Source organism: Hoplias malabaricus, chromosome 16 (genome assembly GCF_029633855.1).
Source record: "Hoplias malabaricus isolate fHopMal1 chromosome 16, fHopMal1.hap1, whole genome shotgun sequence".
NCBI classification, from domain to species: Eukaryota; Metazoa; Chordata; class Actinopteri; order Characiformes; family Erythrinidae; genus Hoplias; species Hoplias malabaricus.
In genome coordinates, this window is record NC_089815.1 from 14,612,963 (window position 1) to 14,634,983 (window position 22,021).

At 36.1% G+C, this 22,021-nt stretch overlaps 1 protein-coding gene across 3 annotated transcripts; it reads right to left on the reverse strand.

The window, feature by feature from the left end:
• Nucleotides 1-1,638: 1,638 nt before the first annotated feature.
• Nucleotides 1,639-21,198, reverse strand: rad23ab (RAD23 homolog A, nucleotide excision repair protein b). Of its 3 annotated transcripts, XR_010795742.1 has the most exons (12): nucleotides 20,962-21,198; nucleotides 17,473-17,554; nucleotides 17,287-17,366; nucleotides 12,706-13,202; nucleotides 9,512-9,558; nucleotides 9,294-9,421; nucleotides 8,909-9,065; nucleotides 6,521-6,687; nucleotides 4,226-4,366; nucleotides 3,311-3,512; nucleotides 3,125-3,203; nucleotides 1,639-2,767 (listed from the first exon to the last, which is right to left on the reverse strand). XR_010795742.1 is itself a non-coding variant. In XM_066647573.1 (10 exons), the coding sequence occupies exons 1-10, from the start codon at nucleotides 21,028-21,030 to the stop codon at nucleotides 3,399-3,401; spliced, it is 1,482 nt and encodes a 493-aa protein (XP_066503670.1). In that variant the 5' UTR covers nucleotides 21,031-21,197; the 3' UTR covers nucleotides 1,639-3,398. The 3 variants fall into 3 exon arrangements, 1 of the variants encoding a protein (XP_066503670.1); XR_010795741.1 differs by having other exon boundaries at nucleotides 1,639-3,203; XM_066647573.1 differs by having other exon boundaries at nucleotides 1,639-3,512; nucleotides 20,962-21,197.
• Nucleotides 21,199-22,021: the final 823 nt, after the last annotated feature.

Here is a 22,021-nt window from a genome sequence, read left to right on the forward strand (position 1 = left end):
TCTGGTTCTCTCCTTTTACTTAAGATATAGTCAGGTCTGCCGGAGTCATTAGCCAGACTCTGGAAATGTCCACATACACACACCCAAACAGAACAAAACTAATTTCCTCTCCCTACCTTTTTCATAGTAAGCGACTGCCCACCTGTCCGACCGGACACTGATGGATGACTGTTGAGCCCTCCTGAAGCCTACCCGCCTAAGAATAGCTGCCCAAGCTCCAGCTACTGCCACTTGCTACTGACTATCTGCCCACTCTACATTGACGTTTTCATGGACTCCTCACTATTGCTACAATTAGTACTACTACAACTACTGCAATTATTATTATTATTATTATTATTATCAATATAACCATTATTGATTTCATGATCTACTATTAATACTATGATTATATCAGTACACATGATCATAACAGCAGACATATGTGATGTTATAGGGACCTTTCTTGTCAATAATTTCATAGGCAGTTTGACCAGAGGAGGATGGTTGGTTTTTTTCAAGGTTTCTTCCTCAGCTCTGAGGGAGCTTTTCCTTGCCACAGTTGCCCCTCACCTAGGGGTTTTACATTTCATGTTAAAACTTTGTCTTTACTGGAATTGTGTGATGCTGCTTTGTGACAACATCAGTATATAGTAAAGTGCTTTACAAATACATTTGTTATGATTTTATTAAATGTGAGTAACTTTCTTAGTCACCTTTATCTCTGTCTTTTAAACTGTCTCAACCTCCTGTAGTTCGTCCAAATGTCTAAACCAGTTGAGACCACCTCTTTAGGTTGAACCAAATTTTTGTCCTTCAGAACAAATGGAAGAAACTGTTACTCACCCCAGGAGCAAAAATCAAAAACACTCCCAGAGCTCAGCAAGTATTAGTTTGCAAGGTCACAAAGAACCCAGGGTAAATTCTTTTTAACTAAATAACTCTCTCACATTAGCTTATGTGAGCATTCTTGAGTCCACAATCAAGAGAACTGATGAACACTTGTGTGTGTAAATTGCAGGGATGGAAGGAGAACTCTCCATGAGCTAAACCTGAAGAAAACATTTCATAAAGCAAGACAACAGCTTTATGCAAGCATGCAATCGTTCTATGAAAGGATGGATAAAGAAGAATAAAGCTGATGTATGGATTGGCCAAATCAAAGTCCTAACCTATATTAGCATGAATGTTGTAGAAGGACTTGAAACAAGTAGTTTAAGTGATGAAATCCTTCAGCATCCCAGGTTTGGAGCTGGATTACATTCACAGATATGTAATATTGGAAAACTATTTAATTTTGTTTCATTGGTTTTCATTATCTTTTAAAATTTGCATGAAAATCTGTTTTTGTCATATGTCATATTAAGGCATAATTATGCATACTTAAAGCACCACTGTACACTCTTAAATATAAAGGTGCTACAAAAGGTTCTTTGATCAATACAAGAGAAGAACCACTTTTGGTTCCATAAAAAATAATTTGTTTAACAAATGCGTGTGAAGAACCTTTTAAATGTTTAAAAATCCATAACTCTGTCTTAAGGTTGTTTAACCATTTATTCACAGTGTAGGGCAGTTTCTAGGGTCTCCTAGGGCAGGCCTCCCATTCTCATTCTATATTATTGTATGCCAGAATGGACTGATCTCTTAAATGTCTTTAAATTTATTATACAAATGGTAATGAGCAAAAACATGCTCAGTGTCCACTGGTGGACCAAAGCAAACAGAACTTTGCAGACAGGAAGATTGGGCTGAGCAAAATAAAGCTTTGAAAATTCAAAACCTGAATATCTCTCAATTTACCAGTAATGCAAAAATGAATTTAAAAATAACCATTTTGTTTTATATAGGTGGTTGAGCATGATACTGCAGTTTAATAAGCCATTCATCATTCCCCATGTATAATTTATCATACAACTATAGCAATAGAGAACACCAAAACACAAAATTCACTTCAAATGCATCACTAATAATAACTGCAGAACAGTTTGTAATGCATGAATTCAAAATGATTATTGAACTTAATTTTGAGGTATTTTGGTAAACCAAATTAAATTAAAATGATTAAAATGATATTAAAATGCATAATACATTGGATTTTGGTGAACTTGGACTCATATTTGAGCTTTCAAATAAGATATTTGTCCAGGAGATAACAGTGAAGTTTAAAAGAAAACAAATAAATGGAAAATAAACATGATGTGGAAATGTGTATTTTTTGTATAACCATGGCATGCCTTTCAAATATGTTTTATAAACCTTTTACTTGACAGAGAAATGGTTTATCAAGAAACAGAAATCATCTCTTGTGGATAAAAGGCAAATTTCATAATCCAAATTCATTCCAAATTCTAAAATGAGAACAATTTATAGTTACCAAAATGCGAACTCTTACAGCAGACTCACAATATTCAACTCACAATATTTTTCAGAGGAAATTAAAAAAAAGGCTTTGCAAAATAAGCAAAGAATTGCTAAAAGGCAGATAATAGTTATGCCAAGATTAAAGACTAAACTCCTTAATTCCTTTTTGGGCCATTTTTAAGATTAGTTTTCATTTAATATTCAGTAGCATATCTATATCCCTCAGCCTCAATGGTTCTGCAGAATTCACAAATTTGCATCCTTTTCTGGTTTCCTTTATCAGTCATTACAATACCCAGTATACTTTATTCAGATAAACATCATACAGTTCATCAGAATTCCCCACCTGGCTGTTAGTGTAGCCACTGGTGTCCAAGCTAACAAATGTGATGAGACTCAAATTTGAGACAAAAATGTTGGTTGTCTGTGGAAAAAATGTAAACAGTCAGTTCAGAACTTCCTTTTGTATAATTTTCTTAGTTTTAAACATTTATGTCTCACTACAGAGTCTGTCATGGCACATTATACATCATAAGTAAATTTGACCAGAAGCCTCTTTTAGAAACTAAGTCATAAAAACCCAGACAAACAACTTTTTAAAGAATGGTATTTCCCATCTATAATGTACTAAACATCATAGACTGTGTAAACATTTGTGAAAATGTTTGAGCAGGATGAACATAAAACATTGAAAAACATTAGATAATACTGACAAGAGATAATACTGAGGAGTCTTTTGGCAGGATTTAATCACAATAAATTAAACAGCAGAGATAAAAACCTGCAAACTCATACGGCACACTCGGCAAGGAACAGCAGCAGAACAGACAGACAGGCCTTCTGTCCAAGAGTGAACTCATCTAATACAGACAGGGGAACAGCATTTCTGATATTAGAAAAATTCACATCATGGCTTTTCTCCCCATGCTACAACAGCACAGCATAGCATACTCCCAATCACACTTACAATCTTCTCCCAACACAGCCATACGCTACACGCAAACTAGCGATTTAATTTTGTCCTCCTCTAGATTTCCAATGCCAGTTTCACACAGTCACTCATCATCAAAAGTCTGCTGGAGCAGGAAGTTGGCTGCTAGGTTCTCATTCTTTTCGCAGGCAAAATAAGCCTGGATCACTAGTCCTTCTGGAAAACCCAGGGCTTTTAACTGCAGGGCAAACAGACAAAAGATTTTTTTTAAATACTGAATTAGAAAAGGTTAAATCAGCATATATTTACAGAAAAAAATATTATTATTATTATAATTATTATTATTTAGTTATTGTCTTAAAAAGTACCCAAATGCAGTGTTTGGTATACTGTGGTGCATGTTTATAGGGACTTTCCCCACACGCTCACACCTATGGACACTTGAGTCGCCAGTCCACTTACCAACGTGTGTTTTTGGACCGTGGGAGAAAACTGGAATACCCACGTGGACACAGGGAGAACACACCAAACTCCTCACAGACAGTCACCTGGAATGGGGCTCAAACCCACAATCCCAGGACCCTGGAGCTGTGTGAGAGCAACACTACCTGTTGTGCAACTGTGCCGCACATTGATGATATCAGGTATTGTGTTTTCAATGCTTTTCAATGTGGAAAATGCATTTCCTCTTAAGCCCCTTTCACACATGCGTGGTAACCCAAAAATGTATAGGAATTTACCTGGAGGAGATGTAAGTGTGAATGTAAACACCTGCAACATTTGTCCCAGACATTATCCATTATGTAAAGATGTAATCTATATCAGCTGCATTGCAAGTCTTATATAGGAGTAATGTAGCATTATGTACAATGACCTACAGCAATGTGTTACTATAGTAATGTATGTCTATGGGTTCATAACAGGAGTTTAAAAATTATGAGGCAACGGTACCCTCTCAATGGCCTCTTTCTCCTGCTGAGTGACCTGGATGTAGCTGGTTTGTGGAGTTCCCTGGGCCTGTGCTGCCTCAGCTTCACTTCCCAGTGGCTCATTTAGCATCTGCACAAATCGTTCCTGATGCTGTGTGATTTGCTGCGAACAAAACTGGACTCTGAGCACATATGCAAAACAGCCACAAAAATACACATAGTGATGAAGAAAATACAGTGTGGAAGCAAACTTAAAAAACACCCCAAAAACCAGCCACCTCTTCTTTTCATACTGCTATTAAAGCTACACTCTTGGAAAGCCAAATACATTTGGAGGAAAACACTACTTTTTTAAATAAAATAAGCCTGAAGAGAAAAAAAAATAACGCTGCCAATTTTACATTGGAAAGTCACATGAAAATTCATAGCTTTGATGAAAGCTGACTGTGAAGATGTTGCGTGTATCAATAACTGGCAGAGGTACAGTCACTGCAGAGTAAGTTTATCTTTTTGTTTTATTTGGTGAGATTACCAAAACAAAGAGACAAAAAAGGAAAAGAAAAAAAAACATCAAAAGAAAACACAAATTTCTTGAGCTATATTGGGTGCAGCCTCTCCTCAAGCTGGCCCACTCCAACTCCCTTTTCCTCCTCACACCCCATGCTTAAATACCTTCCCCTCATTAACCCTACCTGGGATATACCATCCATGAAGGTATGGTAAGCCAGGAACATGCAGTTCCTAAAGAAACAACAATCACTTTTTATCACTTTAAAATAACACCAAGCACCCAAATACAACACATTATTCATATTATTGAACTGAGAAATTAAAACATACACAATGTAAATACCACCGTCATGTTAGAGATAAATTACACCCCTCCTTCTAAAACCGACATCTTCCACCCCAGAACCTCCAATAAAGGGCCATTAAGAGCAGTGCGCGTGTTCCAACCGGTCCCTAATAATGGATGTGGAAGTGGGAAACGCCGTCATCAGCGTGGGTGCAAGTTTTAACAGCGGTATTTTAAAACATGACCATCGTTTAAATGGAGCGTGTGGTAGTGGGTACCTCACTAACCACACGTCCACCTATCAACATACAGAAAACCGCATTATGAAAACAAATGGCCACACGCTGAACGGATACCCGATGTTAATGAAAACGCTGATTCATATAACATGGCGAAAACTGAAGCGACCACGAGACCAACGCGCCCCGTGAGGAACAATGTGAGTTTTAGCCGGCCCTTACCCAGATATTATTAAACAAAGTGACATTAATATATGCAATGCGTGTGTGTAAATAGTGTCGCGTCTCTCATAAGCATATGTCCAGGCTCATGGGGCTGTGAGCCAGTGAGAGGGGTTTATTCACCCCTTTCACACTGACAAATGAGATTTGATGACAAAAAAGAGTAGCATAAAGTTATGGAGATTTAGATTTCACACATTTAATTTTTGTTGGAATGTTTTTATATAATATTGCTTTGAATTGTTATATTCGTAACAATAATGGTGATCAATATGTCTAATTGTGATTTTATGAGCAATATCATAATATAATGTGGCACATTAAAATATAATTATTTCTTCAAATTACTATTTTGTAAACAAAGAAATCCATGCATCAACTTTGAGCAGTACACCCAATTCATGAGCTCTGTTTTATTACATTAAACAGTAAAAATGAACATGTATTAATATATCATTTTACAGTTTAAATGTATTTGGCCCCCTACAAGTCTCTTGGTTTTCCTTAAGAGAAAATAAGTAAATATTCTGTGATGAGACCAGATATTTTTTAGGTTTTAATACTGTGTCATATCGAAAATCTCAAACAAATCTGCATGGGATATGGAACATTTCATGTTTTATGTTTACATTTTATCGAAAATGTTTAACTTAGCAAATAAATAGAAAATGTGCATTCATATTCCTCTATATATTTGCAAATATATAGTTACTGGATGCCTTGAATTTCCCTCTGGGATCAATAAAGTATGTAAGTTTGTATGTATGTATACATGTATCTATCTATCATAGTCATTTTTTCCAGTGAAAATATTTTATTCCACTGACAAATAATTTTGCATTTATCAAAAAATAATACTTGAAAGGAGCAAATTATCTGCCAATGGAATAAAATGCTTTCTCTAGGAAAATAATTTAATCACAAAAAACAGGAAAAATTGTCCAGAAATATGTAGCAATCGTGTATTATTTTTTTCATTGTTTCTTTAATAATATTTATTTTTTTTTTTTGGTGTAAGCCCCACTCAGCAATGACAAATGGTAAACAGTATTCAGTTCACCTGCAGTAGCTGAGGGTTGTCCCGGCCGAGTTGTTGCAGCAATGCAGGCAGGAGGGCAGGGTTCTGCTGAATGATCTGACGCATCTGCTGAAACTGTGGCTGACTTCTCAGGAACTCCAGTGGGTTACCTGAAACAGCAGGGGGCTGGGAGGCTGCCAACACTGCACCTGTTCATTGCATAGAGAGGCACTGTACAGGAGTCTGCCCAGGCCCAAGCATGGCACCAGTGCACCAGTTAGGAGGTGCACCAAAGGTTAGTATCATCATTTCTCAAAACAACTCACATCACAAAGTTCTAGTTAAGGAGGGGATCAAGTTAGGATATACAAATGCAACTTTATTCACTCCCAATAAAGATGCCAATAATTATGTTCGATGTGTGTATTTTAACATATTCTAGTAAATAAGATGCCTATCAACAAGTTTTTCTAATAATTACTTTTGCACTTTATACTGACACAGACATAACAACAGAAGTACAAGAGGTTCTGTACTAAAATTCATTTTAAATAGGGCCATTTCATATGGAACCCACTATATGGATTATAAGATGGTTCATTCAGCAAATAAAAATAATCACATTCAGTAAAATATTTGGTCCTTTTTATATGAAGTGTCTCTAATAAATGTGTAGTTACACATGAATAACATATGCAACAACAGTGTAACTACATATAAATTAATACCAGATGGATTACAGTAGTAAAGCTTATGTAATTACATATGTGCATCAACTTCAGTTTTGCCTTTTGTAATTACACAAGTGGATCTTCATAGTTGTAACAGCATATTCTCTCTCATGAAATTACACGCATGCAATAACATATGTGTAATTACATTAGTAATCAGACTTTTTTTGTTCCAGAAGACTTTTTTTGGTTTATGAAGATCCACAAACTGAAACTGAAAGGCAAAACTGAAGTTGATACACATACGTAATTATAAATGTATAAAGCAATAAATCTGTAACAGCGTTTCTCAATGCAGGTGGGGCGCAAGGAATCAGAAGAAAATAGCATTTCTATACCTGCCTTTATTAATGCCTTTCTGTTTTGCCAATAAAGCTTACTATCAGAATCTGATTTATAAAGTTAGCTTTTACCAGCTCTGGTATTGAGGTCAGTAACGAGAGCACAAAAGATAACAATGATGGCTAATTACAGTTATAAAACAGCTGTTAGGGTAACAGAGGAAGATCTGAGTTAACATTAATATTAGCTGTTTGCATGTTGTGAATGCGCTGTAAGCATGCAGCAGGTTAATGTCTCTGGCCATGTCCCAAACTGCAAAAAAATAATATACCACCCTTAACAGTGCTTTCTGTAGTGCATTATGTAAGTGCCATAATATGATGTTTGGGACATCACCTCACACTCTAACATTAATGTCAATCAAATGCTGTTCCACATCATTATAAATGCAGTATTTTACTGCCTTATCTGCACTGGAATCAGCTTATTCTATCTAATATTTTGGGAATGGGTGTGCTTGATTCAGCCAATATGTCCCCCACACACTCCAGTCTCAGACATACTCCTACACCCTTGAAAAGTGAGAAACTGGAGTGCAATTTAATAAGTAGGTCAATTTTCTGTATTTTTGAATAGTTTAACATTGATATTTATGTTGTAACTGGTGTTATTATAATGTTAAGCTACTGATTTGAGATAGAAGATGGCGTTATCTAAATTTAGAAAAGTTAGAAAATTGTAAACTTGTAAGTGTATTTTATTACCATTTTGGTGGGGCGAAATGGGTCGGTGGGGCAAGGAAATTTCCCTTTGTCTGATGTGGGGAATGATAGAAAAATTTACGACCCACTGTACTAATTTATCAGTAGTTACATTGTTGTTGCACATGTTATTCATGTGTAACTACACTTCATATAAAATGGGATAAAATTTTTTTACCACTTTGTAGTGGTAAAAAGGTCTCATTGCTTCTTTAATTGTATTGAATGTCTCAAGATCACAAACATTTTTTTGCCAACATTAAATTGCTAAATATATTCAAATAAAAGCTCAAATAGCTGTTTGCTTACAGGGCTGGTAAAAATCAAAAGAAATCGACAAAACCACTGTACCTGTTACATTTTTTAGAGAAGTTGTTTTACATTGAAATGAGAGATTTTGCAAAGAAACACTCTTTCCACTTCTGGTGCGTCAGTACTATAAAATAAATAAAGATGTAATGGTGCAAATATTGAAATTTAATATTAGCTATTATTAGTTATCATTGCTATAGGCCACCACAGTATATATATATATATGGCCAAGACCTACATTAAACAGATGTAACACAGCAAAATTCACATTTATTAAGATTATGCTTTTTTTTAAGATTATGGGAAGCCTATATCACAGGAGACTATTAGAACTGGACACACACCTGCTGCTGCTGCCGGATGCTGCGGTCTCTCTGTTTGTGGAACAGTAGCAGGGGCAGGGGCATGAGCAGAAGCAGGGGCAGAGGCAGAGGAAGGATTGACCACTGGGGTTGGTCTCACTACTTCCTGTGGAAGTTGCTCTAATTCAGCAGGAATACCCTTATAACAGTGAACAGATTAGGAATGTGGAGAGAGAAACAGTAACTGTCTCACTGGGTATGGGTAATAAAATGTACTGGGAAAGTGCTAGTGTGTTTCATGCACATATACTCAGTCAAAATAAACAAACAAAATCAGCCAACAATGTCAGCCAGTGGTCAATTTGGCAGTACAAATTCTGAATTTAAACTGACTGTTAAATATTAATACACCATAAGATTCTCTCACCATGAGGAGGTACTCCACTGCCCGGTCAGGATTGTTGAAGCTTGCTCTCAAAGCAGCAATAACTTGCTCCCTCTCGTATCCCATGGACATGATCTCTGTCACCAAATTCTCATATGCCTGCCCTGTCACTAAGCAACAACAATCAGTAACAGTCAGAACTACAGGAATTTTTTTAAACACCATTAGTTATTCTAAATCTACAGAAATAAATCAAGTACCTAATATTGATGCTGCTTCTTCTAGAAGACCCAATTCCTCCATCATGCTAAATGGAAATAAAAGAAAATATTATGTCACACACGCCGGAGCCAAACAGCCTCATTTTAAAAGCAATTTAATTGATATTCTAAGTCTACAGCATGATTCTTCTGTACTGGGAGTCACTTCACATTATACAGTTTGTCACTTCTGCTTCAGTCTCCCAAACCCAAAGCTGCCTCTGTGCAATGATTTTTGGTCTTTGATGCCAGCTTTGTATTTCAAGTGCTTGTTTTCTTTTAATGATTTCCCCTCTTCTTTGTTGTTGTTGTTGTTGTTAATGTTGGTGATAGCACTATCATAGGACAAAACATAGGAAATTAATTTTGGTTTGTTTAGCTTCAAGAGACATGGTTTATTTGTGAAATCAAATTTAATTCAGAGCTGCTCACGTGAGGAATTGCACACGATGCAATCAGGCATGCTTAAGCTGGCCTTTCACCAAAACATGGATAAATTAGCCACCCTTATTTTCTAATAATTATATACAATCCAGTGTAACAATGGATGATGGCCCCAAAGAACATATTTCAGGCTTTCACTGCAGATCTTAGATACAGGAAACATAGAGATACAGATATAGGAAAAAGAGCTGCCTGGCAGGGAATACTCTGCTAGGATATACCAGAATGTGTGCAATCCAGTGTCCTCAAGAAAATATCTGAAAATAAAAATACCCGTGAGCATCATGTATAGAAAGAAAAATGCTGACTCACAGTTAACGGGTAATTGTTGTGCCTTAAGCGAGACTGTCATGATAACTTTTTATTACAGTATCAAATTTGTGTTGAAGACTCTTCTGTCCTTTTCCAGTAAAGGGCAGTGGATGAAGTCTATGAGGAGGCTGATTCTATATCCCACCAGGAAAATTTGGAACCATATTCACACAGCCCTAATCTGAAAATTCCAGTGGTAACATCTGAAATTTGGAAGGCCTAAGCAGCCCTACAGTATGGTTTGTTGTAGTGTTGAAAATACCAATCCTAGGTTGTACATCAGTTCAAGTAATTAACTGAATGGATTTCATCAAAAAACTTTGGGGTGGGTTTATGTGGTAGCATAAGAAATACAAATGTTCAATTGTTTGACAAAATGACATTGTAATTGAGGAACTTCTGGCTTGCAGTGACAACTGCAAAATGCTGTAGGATATTATTATTGGCTTATTAATATTGTTAAGTTATTATTATTCATATTATTATTATTATTATTCATATTTCACTGAAATTAGATTGGAAGAAGATTAAAGCATCATTCGTTGCTTCTAGAAGGTTATAGATATAAGGCAATGCTACAACTAACCAGTGAATGTAACTGATATGAAATATATAATTTGAAAGAACCTATTGCATCATTAGAGCATCAGCCAAAATGTAGTCAACAAAGGAAAACATTTTATGAAGTGTGGAGTAGAAGGTATTATTATTGGTATTATTTTTTTGAATGTGCCACAGATCTACTAAGTTTAAATCTGGCATGAACATATTAAGTGCAATACAAGATTGTGTGTTAAGAGAGTTAGAATTTCCTTACATTCAGACCATCTGTTTTATTAATGTATTGAAGTCTGTTCAAATAACAGCTAAAACCTCTAAACTCTAAACATAATATTTTACATATGTTATTAAAAAATCGATCAAAATCTTTGAAAGTATATATGGAATACAGTAGGAGTTTTGTATGGTTTACACTGACAATAGCATTTGAACGATGATAATTTTCACATCTGAATGATACATATTCTTTCTCTTATCTCTTCAACAACATCCGAACAATCCTAGTTTTACTGGGTGCATATAAACTTTGTAATTTTTCTATAATATCGGTTTTGGAAAAAGCTGATGTATTTATCCTTCTTCAATAAAAGCAATTGATATTTCCTAATAATGAAGAAATTCTAGACAAGTCACTTTAATGGGTGCATTAAACCTGCATACATTCTAACTCAGTATATTTAAGTTGGTTTTACAAAGTATGGTATAAATGTTGGCTCATATAAGTGTAACAGAAATCGTCCATGAAGCTATATGATCCTGATGAGGTAGATAATACAAAGTATTGATTTCAATAAAAAAAATACAAGAGAAATATGTTGCCATTGGAGACAAAATAAAACCTTACTATATACATATTATCCTTAGCAAGTCATAAGAGATTGGTTGTAGCTTCAAATAATGTGTGGAGCTGTGAGTCCTTCATAGATGTGTGCATATCTGTCTCTGCCTGCCACTCAGTGTTTCAGTCCAGTATGCTAGGATTTCTCTCTCTCTCACCTCAAAAATACAGTTCCACCTTAAAAAAATGCTGAGCTTCTGAATGTAAACAAACCAGAGAACGAACAGACAAACAGCCAGATAGACAGACAGTTAGATATTTTATTGATCCCAGAGGGAAATTCAAGGATCTCAGAGTGAAATGCATGTGTTTCCAATGTTTTCCCCCATAATCATTTATGTCCCCTTTAACCAGAGAAAACAGAAATACAACAACAAACCATATTGTATCAAAAGTATCATGCATGCAAAATTCTTAGTCAGTTGAAAATTAAAGTAAATTCAATTATCCAACTGTTGGTAGGTTTTGCTTATGAATAAATGTGAGAAAGTTAATAAATTTGGATGAAAATGTTGTGAAGAGTTAAACGGTTTGCTGTTTTGTTCACAAATAATATATTGGGTGATTAGGAATGGATTGAAAAAATATCTTAATCTTATCTTAATTTACTTAAATAAATAAATAGTACTAAGCAGAAGTCTTAGGCACCTAAAATAAATCATTATATATATTTAAATTAATGCATCCTCAGTAAGCGTGGGGCTTGTTTCATTTTATATATAATCTCAGTAAATACAAAAAAAATAATAATATAAAACAATTATGAAATATAACAACTTATTCTTCTATAAAGTAGTAGGTGTGAGTGAGTTTGAAGATCAATATATATTGCATGCAAGTAAATAGCTGAGTAAACTTCCTCTTACGTGTGCTGATTCCATAATTCTGGCCAAGTGTTTTAGATTAAACATTATTATGTCTGACATTTCTGTCATTTGATAAGGTGAACAAAGAGTAAAAAGAAAATATTTCATAGCACCTCTTTCAAGTAAGGAAACATTCTTTTTGGTTAGGCATAAATAAAAGCATGACTCCATACCTGGCAGCAGAGAGGGCAGCAGCTGGGATGCTAGGCTGCTCTTGTGGGGTAGGTTGGAGTTGTTCTGCTGGGGCAAGTTCTGGATTCACACTCATGTCCTCAACAGGTTCTGTGTGAACATCCAGGGCATCAGGGGGCTCCACAGAAGGTGGAGCAGGTTCTACTGATGTTGCTGCTTCTACATGGGTGGAAGCAGGTGAGTTTGTGGGTGTGAGTGCAGCAGCTGGGATGGCTTCAGGGGCAGGTGCTGGGGGAGATGTCAGTGTGGGTGTGATGGTGGGTTCAGGTGTTGGGGATATTGTGGCTGTGGGGATAGAGGCAAGTGTTGGAGTGGGTGTGGCTGTGGAAGCAGTGTCTGGTGTTGAAATGGGTGTGGCTGAGGGGGCAGCTGCAGGGACAGGGGCAGGTGTAGAGAGAATCTGAGCAGAGAGATCAGGGAGGGGAACTACAACCACAGGAGGAGCAGTAGGGGCCTGCTGAGGAGCAGCTGGTTTTGGCTGTATAGAAAAAGAAAAGTTTATTGCAACTGTAGTGTTAAACCTCTAGAAACCTAGAGTAATTACTCTGGTTTTACTACACTACTTAGACTAATTGTGGAATTACATGAATAGATAACAAAGTACTTCTAGGTTATGTTGGTACTCATCCCCATATTTAACATTTATATGCTTCATATTCAAAAGATATAAAAAAGAAGCAAAAGCAAATTTCATTCATTCATTCATTATCTGTAACCGCTTATCCAGTTCAGGGTCGCGGTGGGTCCAGAGCCTACCTGGAATCATTGGGCGCAAGGCGGGAATACACCCTGGAGTGGGCCAAGCAAATTTCAGTAAAAATAAATTAAATTCCTGTTTGTTTGATATAGCTTGGATATAATATATCTATTTGAATGTAATATAATACAACTGGTTTTAAAAGTAATATTGATCATTTTTACATTATTATATAAATCTGTTCTATAAAGTAAGTCTGCAACTAATTATCAATTTTATAATCGATGTATCTGTTGATTATTTTTTAAATAAATTAATTAAAACAACAAGCAAAATGCAGTTTTATATTAGACAAAACCTGTATTTCTTGACAATGCTTGAAAATTAAATATATTTACAAATATTTTTAAAAAATATGAAGGTAGAACTGCACTGTTCCAAAGGTCTGTGGTTGCTCTGGTGACGTAGAAAGTGTCCACTGTACAGGTGTTTAGATAGGGCTAAGGTGCCAGGGGTACATAAATAGGACATGTCCTGAGTCAAAGAATTGGCTCTTTCGTAATCGACTCCCAATAACGTTCATTTCAGACACAAGAGAGACAAATGTGCAGTGTAAATAGACATTGAAACATTTGAAAACAAACAGCTGTTAAATCACGTTTCATTAAAGAGGATATAAAAGAAATAAGCAAAAACCTCAGTGAAGTTGACCCCTCATATTATTAGAATCTGAATACAAATTGATACAAAGGTTCTACAAGAATTGTTTGTGTTGGTACTCATTGTGAGAAATTAAACATTGAATTTTCTTACCTTAATATAACATACTGTGTTGCAAAATAGAGGTTGATGGGTATGGAGCCAAACAGCTGCTATAAGAATTTTGTATATTTTAATTAAATTTATAGGCACTGGATAAACCTGAAATATTTAATGACATTGATCTGAATTTTAGCAATGCTTTTTTGTTTGTTAAATTTAATTTTCAACAAATTCAGATCTCAAAATCAGAAATCTAGGCCAGAGGTGAATCATATGGGCTTCTTAGGGAAATAAACTAAAATAGAGTGATGAAACACATCATTAATCAATCACAGCATCCTCTTCTCACAGCTGCCAATCTCAGAGCTCGCTCTCTCTCTCTCAATTCCTTCCCTAAGGCATTTTGTGAAGTGTGAACTTTGATGTCATTGTAAGCTTTTAATATAATAAAATAATAATATAATATTGCGTCCCTTCAGCTGGATACATCACTACAGCTTAAACACCATCCACCAAAATGTGAAACAAACCTGGGCTTAACTTTATTGTTTTACTGAATGCTCAGACAGGAATGGGTTGAAAGCTACTGAGATATTTTATCATAATTTATTATTCATGTGTGGTGGCATTTCTGTGACTCACAAGCCTTTCTCTTTATGACATTTTACTAAACTTAATATCAGCTCATCTGCCCCTTTAACCCATGTCAACACACTGGACACATCTGGTGGTTAATGCCTTTCTGATGTGGTCACGAAAATTTTTTATTTAACGTTATATGAGAACAGGATAATCTACAGATTAAATAGATCTCCGGACATTTCTGTATACACATTTTATTGATAAAATGGTGCTGTATGTAATGAAGGTCCATTCATTCTTTATCTGTAACTGCTTATCCAGTTACGAGTCGGGGTGGATCCCGGAGCCTACTCGGAATCAATGGGCGGAAGGCAGGAACACACCCTGGAGGGGGTGACAGTCTTTCACAGGGCGGCATACACTCACACACTCATACCTATGGACACTTTTGAGTTGCCAATCCACCTGCAACATGTGTTTTTGGACCGTGGGAGGAAACCGAAGCACCCGGAGGAAACCCACGAATGCACCAAACTCCTCACACTGTCACCCGGAGTGGGACTTGAACCCACAACCTCCAGATCCCTGGAGCTGTGTGACTGTGACAATACCTGCTGCTCCAAAGTCCTTATTAAGAGACATATGGAATCTAGCCAACATTCCTGACCATTTTTGTTGGAGACATTACCCAGCAGAATTGTTGGATGTATATGAAACTTTGGAAGTATTGTTTTGTTTTTATTTTATTTATATTTTTTTTATTTGGATGTTTAAATTCTGTTTATTTAAAAAAAAATGAAGATGAACTGTTCCGAAAAGAGTATCAGTCAGATATGTCCCCTTAAACACTTCACTCTGTAGAAATTAACTTTTCCTGAGACCCCAGATGGATCACCTCTTGCCTAGATTCATATATTTGAAAACTGAATTTGAAAGATTTTAATATATGGATCTGAATTATTTTAACCTTAAATGTTCACCACCTTACACAAACAAGCACTGTTAAAATTCAAATCCATGAGTTACACCATTCAAAATTTCAAGTTTATCAAATGCCATAAAAAATATTTTAAATATGCAAAGTTTATATATAATTTTTTTATAATTATATTATAATATAATATAAATATTCACAATATTCACATTCAAATAATTAAGGCAGCAAATTAGCTCCACAAATGGAAGCTGTGTAACGTCACTTGCTCAGATAAATTAGCCTATAACTGAAAATTTTGAAGGGCGGCACAGTGGCACAGCAGGTAGTGTCGCAGTCACACAGCTTCTGGAGGTTGGGGGTTCGATTCCCGCTCCGGGTGACTGTCTGTGAGGAGTTGGTGTGTTCTTCCCGTGTCCGCGTGGGTTTCCTCCCACAGTCCAAAAAACACACGTTGCAGGTGGATTGGCGACTCAAGGTGTGAGTGTGTGAGTGAATGTGTGTGTCTGTGTTGCCCTGTGAAGGACTGGCACCCCTCCAGGGTGTATTCCTGCCTTGCGCCCAATGATTCCAGGTAGGCTCTGGACCCACCGCGACCCTGAATTGGATAAGCGGTTACAGATAATGAATGAATGATTCACAAATGTTTGTTTTAATGGCACAAACCAACACAAATGCAAAGCCCTTTTTCAAATAGGAACCACTGATCCAAGGAGCTTTTCAAACTTTTCAAAGCACCAAAGGGTGGTGTAATTTTACATGCCTCCTTTGTGTGCCGTATAAAAAAAATGTTGTAAATTGAGAAATTTTACAAGTGACTAGTCTGTGCTGTGCTGGAGGTCTGCATTTCGTGGTGACTGACATGTCTCTTTGGCCAATCAGCACTCTGCAAGGTTTACATGCCACATTTAGTACCTACTCAGCTCGCTTTGTACCAGGCACAAGCAAGGATTAAAAAGTTCCCAGTTCCAGGGACCAGGTACCAGATTTGGCTAGTGGAAAAGCAAAAGAGCAGAGCCAATTTGAGTAGGGCCCATGCAGTGTTAAAGCGCCATAAACCTTACTCGGTTCTTTTATCTAGTGTTTATCATTTTGTCCCTAAAACATCTCGCTGTCTGCATTCCTTTATACATTTTAAACCAAACAAGCTTTTTCTATTAGATCATTTATTATAATTAAAACTAGAATCAAAAGTCTGCTTATCATGTCTACTTTTAGTACATAGTAGCACTACTCATCTGGTTTATTGTGGCATGAAGATAAACCCATTTAAAGTGAATAGACCTGAAAACTGACAAGGGGGTTGCACTCCCTCTCAGTTTATACATCCTGTCTTTGGACTAACACATCACAACACATGAACATACAAATTCAATATTTTACCATGGAACAATGGAATACACAACATATAAATTAATCAATAAAGACATTTTTGCCAACTATTTTAAAACATAGTGTATATACATTTTTACTGAACTTGTTGATTACTTGCTTCAGCGATGCATCTTCTAAAATATTGGCAGGAAATATAATGTGCAAAATATTACAGAAAATGTTTGATAGTTTTAACCAGAAATGAAAGCCCACCTTAGTAACCATGACCACCACAAAGTTCTTCTCTTCTATTTTATATTCCTTTAGAGGTATATCATCATTCAAAATTTTACCTAAAATAAAGGAATACTGCATTAAATTAGAAATAAAAACACATTAAATATTATCAATAAATAACATTTTTTGTAAGACATAAATCAAAAAGTATGGATCTCCTACCTGCATAAATTAGCTTCTGTCCAGCTACAGGATATGCCTCCTCGCCCTTTTCAGCCTCAATCTTCTCTTTAAGGGCACGTACCTGCAGTTACAATAAAGCTAAATAAACAACCACAGCTGTCCTTAAATATTACCATGTACATCAGCCAATAGTAAGTAATATCTGCTGAGAAATTAGTCATGTTTACCAGCTACTAGTATCAGTAAAGTGTCTTTCATAACATGAAGGAAAATCATTGAAGAAATCTACTTACTGCTTGTTTAAATCCAAAATCAGAAACAAAAAGAAATAATGTCTTGTAGAATACAATTTCAAATGTATGGCTAGAAATATATTTAGTGTCAGGAGTACCTCAGCCATCAAAAAACATGTTCTAGCACTGGATTTTCACATAAGATGAAAGTAAGCATAACTTAGTATCTTTAATATTTAAATCAGTGTTTTAAACATGTTATTCCTGTAAGTGCAAAACTCAAACAAATAGATAAAAACACACACATACACACTAATACTCAAACATGCACACAACAGAAAAAATATGCACACAAAACCACAATAAAAAAAATAACATGTACACAAACAGAATCATGTACAAAAGATAAAAATGCACACAGATAAGACAAAAAAAAACTTCTACAAAAAATGTACATAAAATCACAAACATATGCACAAAAGAAATACATAAAAGACAAACAAGCCCACAAAATGAGAACAAGAACCAAACACAAAGACATAAGCATACAAGCAATCCACATACACATTAAAATACAAGTACATGAAAGACAAACAAGCAAACAAAAAGTAAAAAAAATAAATAAAATAACAAACAGAAAATGAATCCTCAGGAGTCTGGAGTCCTAATTGTTCAATCAGTCAGAAATGTTAAAAGTTGTGTTCACAAGACCCAAAGTTTTGTTTTTTTAAATCTCTAAAAGTGAGACACTGAGTGATGCATGAGATGTTGGACACTGTTTAATGATAGATTTAGGTTAAAATAAACACTGGCATAAACATTCATGCCAAACAATGAGGTGCATTTTTGTACTTGTATATTAGGATACAATCCTACACTTTGGATTTACTCATAGGACCTACTACCTTCACAAATCCTTAAGCACCCACTATCTCCCAAGATTTTCACAAAGGATATCAGGCACTTCCCTTCATTGGGGCAGCCACTGTCTAATGGTTAGAGCAGGGGTCGGCAACCTTTACCACTCAAAGGGCCATTTGGACCCGTTTCACACAGTAAAGAAAACACTGGGAGCCACAAACCCTTTTGAAATTTTACATGAAATAACACTGCATATAACAGGGTTTTTTTTTTTTTTGCATTTGTGCTATGTATAAACAAACTATACTGTGTTACATTTATGAAATTAATGAACGACTGTAGAAAAATGAAATAACATTTCTGCATGCAACAAAACATTTTTAACTCCGAAAAAGACGTTGGGTTGACGGATAAGTAAAATACTCAATGTCTATTTGAGTCCTTGTAGTAATGGGGAAAAAAACGCCGAACTTAAATTATCCATTGGCAGCAAACAAAAATGCTGTCCTCTCTCTGCATGCCGTCATTATTTTACTGGCGCTGTGCAGTCAGCTGTCAAAAAGTTCAAGACACCGCACACTGGCGGGTGTCGCACGTTGGAAGTTGTGACGTGTTTTAAGAGCGACAAAATATTTTAAATATTAAAATATTTTAGATGATACAAAATCGCCATAATTTTCATAGAATTACATTTTGAAAATGAACGAACCAAAATAAAATACATTTTAATTAAATGCTCAGTAATTATTTTAAAAAATGAGCCGCATCAGAGGGATCAAAGAGCCGCGGGTTGCCGACCCCTAGGTTAGACAAAACCCGGCTTGGAACCGTAAGTATTTACTTTTCCTAAAAAGTAGTAAATGTTTTGAGAGCTAGTGTGAAGAACATATTTTGTTTCCAGATATTCTTCTTGATCATATGGATTTGTTAAATCACCAGCACAGGTGAGTTAACATAATGAAATTATGATTATAAATGAAAAGATTTTACTCTCCCAAAAAGGTCTTACACTAAATGTTGAAATATATCTGAGGATTTTATATTGTTTAGGCAAAAGAACATTATTGAGGTCAGTGCCTAATTTTGCATGGTTTGTTCTGGATCACAAAAGTCACTCCATTTCCCCCTAAAATACTGTTGTGATGGGGGCTTTATATCCCTCACATCCTTGACATTTGACATAATAAATCTAGGCTCATATGTGGCTGTATAAAATATGTGTGAAAAAGCTTATTTAGTAGTTATATATGCAATTATCAGTAGTGTGTTCATTTAGATTTATTTAGCAGCTTTACTGGTCTCACTAAAAGCATTTAAACAGGTACCAAGCTGTCACAGAGAGTCTAAAAAGCTTAACGTGGCTTAATGTACTAAAACAACGACCTAGGAGCACTAATGTTTCCTCAGTTACTACTGATATCATAAGTGCTCTCTGCTGCTGAATCATTTAACCTGTAACTCAAATGGAAAGTAAAACAAAATACGTTAAGCTTTTTCATCCCATTTAAACACATTATATATAAACAGCTATACGTGGCATATGTATAGTTATTTTTACAAGCATTATTTCAGCTTACTTATGATTAGTAATAACTTTTTTTTTGTATTATGCCGTTGTTTTAGTACATGAAGCCACGTTAAGCGTTTCCTTATATTGGGTTTAAATGGGAAGATACTATCTTCACGTATTTTGTTTTATTTTCCCTTTGTGTTACGGATGATTTTTGTCAGCAGCAGAGAGTACTTATGATCAGTAGTAATTAAGAAATCATTGGTGCTCCTGTTTCGTTGTTTTAGTACATTAAGTCACGTTAAGCTTTTTTTCCACGTTAAGCGTTTAGACTCTCCCGTGTGTTATCCATTATGAGCTGCAGTAAGATCTTGATCATGTGTCCAATAACTGCACCGTCATTCTCAGCTGAAAAGTTGGTGACTAAATTTCCATTTCCCTTAGGAGGTTTTACTATGGCTCACTTAAAGTTTTAACATGGAAAACATGAGGCCAAAATACTAAGATGTTTTCCCCAAAGTGACCACCGATCCTGGTCATGTTTCCCATAAGTGATCGCTTTTGTAAGTTGAAAAGTTGGAGATGAGGCTGAACTTCGGATCTGAATCAGTTCCACCTTAAATACTGCGGCATATACGTTCTGGCACCTAGGATAAGCGTCTAGAATGTAACTAACGGAAATTCCATTTAAGGTGGATCGAAAAATTCCAGCAAGAAACCAACTTCAGTTTCTTAAGTTGGTGGCTTTTAACAACTCGTATCCTGGCCTTCTGCTTGCTTCTACAAGAACACTATGTGAGTACAGTGTATATGGATCTGGAAACGGTTTTACCACCTCGTTCTACCCCGGTGTGTGTGTTTTTGCCCCACAGGGCTGAGGCCGTCTCTCTACCCGCCTGCCCTCACTCTCCCGCGGCCACTTACCGTCAGCTCCTCGCTGATCTGGATCTTAAAGGTTTGCTGCTGGAGAGTTTTAAGCGTTATCGTCAACATCGTGGACAGGGCTCAGAAACTGTTTGTCATGTAAACACACGCACACACAATCCCCACACAGTCAGCGCAGAAGTGTCTATTTTTTGGCTTTAGATGTGACTCAGCTTTCTGCATAGGAAAACAGACCTGGCTTTAGGCGCCCTCTGCCGACGTCTGGAGAAACAGCATTCAAATAGGGCTATAGCACGAATGCTGTAATCACAAACCTTATATGGAGCTCCCCTGTGACACAGTTCAGACACATTTAGACAACTGTACCTCACTATATACACACATTTTAGGCAAAACCCAGCTTCAATGAAGCATTCGTTGAAAGCAGGAAAGGTCGATAGCCCAGTTCAAAAATAGCCCCAATTCAACTCATATCCCAAAAATCTCATTATAACTATCGTAAAAAATCTATTATAATTAATTACAATAATGTAATGATTTGTTTGTGAAGGCAAGTAAGCTGGCCGTCCATTTTATAATTTAATGCTGTAGTTAATTTGACAAGAATTACACTAATTTACTCAAATATGAACATTATTATTTGTCTTATTTTTGATGTCATAGTATTAACTGCATTATCAAAATTCAGGGGCAAGATAGGGAATATCAACTTGGTTACATAATACTTTCAGTCTTATTAGCTGATTGTTTATACACCAATATTACCTCCCGAGGAGGACCAACACAAACTGTGCAGCAACAAATGGGTTACTGTGTGTGACTTTACATCTACAAGGTGGACCAACGCTCGAGCTGCATTCTGAGCGTTGCCGCAAGGGGGGCTACAGCGAGAGTCAAGTGTTCTATAGTCAACTGAAATGGTGGACCAATTCTCTGGAGTCACTTTTTAAGGATCTGTTATAGTCGCACAGGACTCCGCTAACGGCGCGCTAACCTGGGCAAGCACTTTGTTCAATGTGTTAATGTACATTCGTAAATATTTAATTTGTGCACAAAAGAGTTGTGTGTATGTTATGTACGACTGCAACTTAAAAAAAAA